The following is a 6,000-nucleotide window of genomic DNA, read 5'->3' on the forward strand; positions in this document are numbered from 1 at the left end:
TAATGTAGGTTTTCTAAAAGGTTTTAAAAGGTTTTCTAAAAATGAGAACTGCTGCGTCTGTGTGTAGATGAGAGAAGCAAAGTGTGTGTGCGTTGTGCACACGCTACATTATGGCCAAGCATGCGCCCTTAAAACAGCACCTGAACACACCACTGACTTTAGACGAGGTTTCTCCTGATCAGTGGCGGAACTGTTTTCTGAAACTGCAAAATAGCACCAGGGAACGTTTGCGCCGGAACACGCCTCCTCTTTGCGCTGAACCCCCCCGGGAGCACAAGTTCATTCCCTAATTTACCGACGTGCGTCTGTGGAGGGAAACGTCGCTGTGCGTCGGGTGAGAAATAGGGCCCCTAGAGTTTCATGAATGAACTAGATATTTACATTATTGTAACTGATAGGTTCTTTCTCACTGATATATTAAATTCATCATACTTGTATAACACTGAGCAGCACGGCTAACATTTGGTACAATTACCACACACTAAATCCACAGTAAAAAAATAAAAGACAACCATGGTATGCATATGAAAAAAAGCTGTCCTTTGATTGAGATGAAAGTGAATCTAGGCCATGTTTTTTGAGCACAATTACCTATCCCGGTGAGTGGAGGTTGAGCTATTTTGGCAGGCTGGCCGGGGACCGCTTTAGCTCCAATAGCAGTGGCAGGGGTCGGCTCTGGTTTAATCTGCTGGAGACAAGAGACACATGTTCATAAAATACACCTATTCATTTCATATATTAAAACTACTGCTTATATTGTAATTGTAAAGTTCAGTTCAATTGATATGGTGTAATTATATTTTATTTTTGTGAAATGTGAAATAAAATAAAATCAATATTATGATTTAACCTTGATGATTTAAAATATATGTAAACTTTTAAAAGTGCTGTTTAAAAGAAAACTATAACTCACTCTTTCAATCTATAACTTAAGCAGGCACTAAAGAAAGGGGAGTTTTGTAACAGAGCAGAGTATAGAACAGAGATGGTGAATACAGGAAATGTGTTAGGCATACATCCGAAACATATAGACAAAAGATTATGTAACTATGCAAATGTAAATAGTAGAATGGCATTAGAAGAAATATAAGGTTTGCACTTCCTGGGGGTGAAGATTGCCAGTGCTTGCAAGGCAGCAACAATAGTCTTAACGTTTCAGGTAAACCTTTTAGGCCTTTGACGTTGTTATGCACATAGCATGTGTCTTGTTTTTAGTTGCCTGCACAGAAGCATTGACACATAATGCAGTATTCTTGACCTAAGATTTGAAAAAGTTATTAGACGGGATAAACAGACAGGATAGGATTGTAAGTTAGGATGTTTCTATAATACAGGCCCAGAAGAACAAGGCCTATCCAGAATATTTGAGGACTATCAATACAGTGCTGCCTTGCAAGACCAGTAATAAACCAGGTACAGGTAAAACAGATACAAAATAATAAGGTTCATCTCATCTGGCCACAGTTACCTGAGTCTTACTTCTGATGGCTTTACTCTTAAAAGAATAGTTCCCCTCAAAATTAATATTTGCTGTTAATGTACTTTCTTTCAGCAGAACACTAAACGTGAACCCATTGTCCTTGGTGATTCATAAATTGTAAGTCAACGGGTGCCGTCACTTTGAGAGTCAAAAAAGCAGATTCAGGCAACTCAACCTAAATCCCCATGGCTCCTGAAAAACCGATGCAAGAAACTGAACATTATTTAAAACATTATTACCTGTAATCCATAGCCTCAGGCAAATGGTCCTGTGCACATTCACAAGAGTCTGGAGCTCAAGCTTTTTTCTCGCTTGACGAAAGCATGATAGCAAAATGGCATTTCAATGCCCGACTCTTGACAACAGAGGCTCTGTAGCTCTGCTGTCATCGCATGGTACTGAGAACATGAGCACCACCACATCTCAAGAGCCCTCTGTCTCCCCAAGGCTTGTGGTTAAGGCACTGCCACTGCTTCCTTCAGCTCTCTAAATTATTTATTGGTATATTTAGGTATGAACAAGTAGGGCTGGGCAAAATCTTCTTCTTGTTTTACATCAGAATCATCAGCCATTTTTGTCCAGCCTTTTTTAAACTGCTTTACTTACTGGTGTTAAACTGCTGATGAAGGCGTTTGATCTGCACATGCGTCCTCCCTCTCCTTTGTAAACAACATATTTCATGCATGATTTTGCCTCTGCGCATACAGTACATCAGAGGTCGACAGCCTCTGTTGTCACAAGGGGAGCATTGCAATGCTATTTTGCTATTGTGCATATACATCATGTGAGAGAAATCTCAAGGCTATGGATTACAGGTAATAATATTGTAAATAATGTTTAGTTTCTTGCACAGACTGATTGTTTTGGTTCATAAGACCATATATAGACCATTCATAAGAATATATCATCAGGAGTCACAGGGATTATTTTGTGTTGCGTGTATCTGCTTTTTTAACTATCAAAGAGAAAGCCCCCATTGACCTGTATTTATGAATCACCAAAGACTGTGGGCTTTGCTTAAATCATCTTAAGGGGCAGATTTACTAAACAGGGCAAATTAGCGTGAGAGCGCCATTCCCAAACAGCGCAGATGGGAGTGGAAAGTTCTGCGCGTGATCTACTGACGGCGCGCAATTTAAGGACACAGACGCAGTCAGAACATTTCCATAATGACCAACGCAATCTACCAGGTAGCGTCTGTTTTAAGAAGTGCTTTTTTGGGGGCGGTAAATGATGGCGCAAACACCAGTACATTGACCTGCGCAAACCTTAGTAAATCACCTTGCGGGAATCATTTAAATAACCTCGTCCCATAAATGTTGTGCCTGAAAGGGAAACTCCTACAAATGCATATGCAATAAGATCAGCTGCAAAAACAACTGTCCGTGCCTTTTCAGCGCTAATTTCACTGCATGTCTTTAGTAAATCCTGACAGTAGTTTTTTAACGGCAAAAGAGGGTTTGCACTGGCACAAGCTGTTATTAAATCTGGCCCATAGTGTGCTACTGAAGAAAGTACATCTTGAATGGCCTGAGGATGAGTAAATTAACTAATCCTTTAATGAACCCTGAAATTCTGAAAAGCTACACTACTTACTAATATGGCTCAATCTGACTGAGCATAGACTTAAAAATATTTAAAATTCTGTGACATATTACTGGAAGCATTCATAAATCTCATCCATAATGTTCATTAAGTCTAAAGATTATAAACATCACAGGAAAATATTGAATAGGAGACTCTACTTTTAAGAAAATATCTGGCTATTTAATTGAATTACTTTATGTATATCTCAAAATATTTACTTACTGCAGCTGGGGAGGTCTGTACTACTGAGGCGGGTTGTCGAGCCATTGGACCAGTCTGGCCAGGTTTAGCTTGCAGTTGCTGGGCTTGTACTAACTGTGGTTGCGCTGTGCCTGTGGCAGATATCTGTGACCCTGACCTGGTAGCTGATGTCTGTGCCTGCTGTTGCAGCTGTGCTCTCTGGCCTTGCTGCCCATCAACAAGTGGCTGGGAGACAGCTTGCCTGCTTGAACTCGAAGGTCCACCTTGTCCCTTCTGTCCAGGCCCAAGAGATCCTTGTTGCCGGGATGATGAGGGGTGGTCCTGTTGCTTCCTACTGGAGGACCCTTGATGGTGGGAGGACTGTTTTCCAGAGCGGGAGCTATGTTGGTGGCCTGAGGTGTCACGGGAATAATCTGAGGATTGGTATCCCTGAGAACGAGAGTCTCCCCTTCTCCCTGAAGATGACAGGGAGCGGGAGTCATGCCGCATGGATGGATCCTTTGAGGAACGTGATGATCGAGAGGAACGAGGCTCATCTGAGTGGCGTGAGGAGTGCCTACCAGAACTTCCACTGCTTTGATGACGTTGCTCTCTAGAGGAAACATGGCGGGTTTGACCATAATCATCTTGTGGCCAAAGATCTTCTGGCGGCTCATCATAATCATGGTATGTGTGTTTGACATGGCCTCGCCTCCCAGAATGACCACTGCTGCCATAGTGGCGGGAACCACGAACATCACGGGGCTTCTCAAACCAGTCTGTCTCCTCTTGACCGAGATGGTATGCTTTGGAAACCAAAAGCAGATCACAGTCAATCTCCATGTCTGATGGTGAAAGACGATTGCACACTGAGACCATGCAAAAGAAAAAGAAGAACAAAAATAGCCAGGCTTAAAGAAAAAGCATGCAATGTAACTCAATATACAACATATAAAACAATTATCTTAAATGGATGTCAAAACCATTCAATACCACACACAAATGAAACACCTTGGAAAGGAACAAGAGTGGGCAAAAATAAAGAGACCACACAGCAACTCATGCAGTTTTTGGAACTGAGCACAACATCGAGAGTCAGTTTTATTGAAAGCTGCATGTTGCCTGAAGACAAAACATGGGCATGCACTTGATTTTCACTTCTTTACTTCAGCTATTCACTCTCTTTCTCTGGGTGGGTGGGGGATGTTTAAAGTGGGCAGTAACGCTGGCATTCAGCTCCCAATTACCTTCGCTGTCAGAAACAGCACAATGCATATCGTCAATTATATACATATCATCTGGTTTGTAGACATGGGTCCGGGGCAGGTCTCGAATATGGTCCTGCACATCGGGTAGAGAGTGACTTGAACCATATGAATTTGATGGATAGCCGAAAGCCCTCCCAACACCCATGAGCTTTGTCATGAGGTGGGAGTTCTCCTTTTCTGAATATTGAGACTGCAAAGTGGGGCGCACACTGTGGCCATAGTTGCTGTGGTATGACCGGTCTGCACGGTCCCGTTCATATGACCTGCTTCTGTAGCCCCTCTCATAGGGAGGGATTTTGTCCATGCCATAGCCAGTTGAACGGGACCTGCCATAGCCATAGAGACGTTCATCATTATAGGAGCCCCGTTGTTGACTGTAAGTACTCCGTAGCCCATAGATGTCATCCTGAAGTTTATGGTAATGGGAACCTGAGCCATAACCACTGGTTGTAGAGGGGCTCATGGTGTAAGAGGCCAGATCTGCCTCCACATCATGAGCTTCCTCAATTGGGGAAAACTTGGACATCTTCTGCTCAATGCCTTGTTTACGATGTTTGCTCCTCTTGGAGGACATGACGGCTGAAGGGCACAGGTTCTTTGAAGAGTGCTTTTGGGCTGCCCATGTAGGTGTTGAGTGACTGCTGTCATCATAGTAATATGATGATCCCCACCCATGCTACTGCTTCCCACTACCCGGCCATGCGTATTTGCCCCTTGTGCTTGGTAGCTGCAGGTGCTCTTACCCCTGCCATGATGCTGGTCGTACAGATCTGTATCACGTTCATCCTCTGGTCTGCCAAAAGAGCTCCCCCCTCGAGTGTGAAGTCCATCACTCCCATATCGTCCATGACCCTCATTGCGATGTGAGTCTAAACTAGTGCCTTCTTTGGTGAGTTCACATATGTCATCGATCATGACATAGTTCCTTGGGACATTCTGATCTAGGTTGGAGGATCCATATAGGCCTTCACTGGAGTACATAGAGGGGCTTTCCATTGAATGTATATGGTCAGATAGTGTTGTCTGCCCATATGTATTGGTAGGAACTGTATTATATTGCCCATAGGAACTGGCTGTAGTTACTGTATATCCACAAGTATTTGCAATAGTTGTTGTGTACGGCCCATAACTACTGGATGAGATTGATGTGTATGGCCCATAACCAGAGGCTGCGGAGGTTGTTAAAGACCCACCATATGTATTTGAAACAGAAGAGGAGTAGGGACCATAAGTGCTTGCCATAGTAGTGCTGTATTGGCCATAAGATGAACCCAAACCAGACTGGCTGTAACTGATATCTTGGGAAGTGGTTGATACTATAACTGTAGGATTACTTATAACCTCATAATTAGTGGGCATCTTGTGTTCAAGGTCAGCAAGTGATGTCTGTCGTGGCTTTTGGTGAAAAGTGAGAGTGTCTGTCTGTGGCTGATAATTGCTTGCTTGACTGACCGGATAGGGGGGTGCCTGGCTTGGGTATGGTGT

General features: G+C 43.2%; 2 protein-coding genes across 2 annotated transcripts in view; both read right to left on the minus strand.

Moving 5' to 3' along the window:
* LOC311278748 (nuclear factor 7, ovary-like) overlaps nucleotides 1–6,000 on the minus strand; it is a 1,193,180-nt gene that overhangs the window by 101,585 nt on the left and 1,085,595 nt on the right. The window lies entirely within an intron of this gene.
* bsna (bassoon presynaptic cytomatrix protein a) overlaps nucleotides 1–6,000 on the minus strand; it is a 43,666-nt gene that overhangs the window by 4,882 nt on the left and 32,784 nt on the right. Inside the window, 4 exon segments of the mRNA XM_084389712.1 lie at nucleotides 592–685; nucleotides 3,290–4,053; nucleotides 4,495–5,184; nucleotides 5,187–5,994. Of these exon segments, the coding sequence (XP_084245838.1) occupies nucleotides 592–685; nucleotides 3,290–4,053; nucleotides 4,495–5,184; nucleotides 5,187–5,994 (2,356 nt within the window).

Source organism: Rutilus rutilus (assembly GCF_951802725.1).
Source record: "Rutilus rutilus genome assembly, chromosome: 19".
NCBI classification, from domain to species: Eukaryota; Metazoa; Chordata; class Actinopteri; order Cypriniformes; family Leuciscidae; genus Rutilus; species Rutilus rutilus.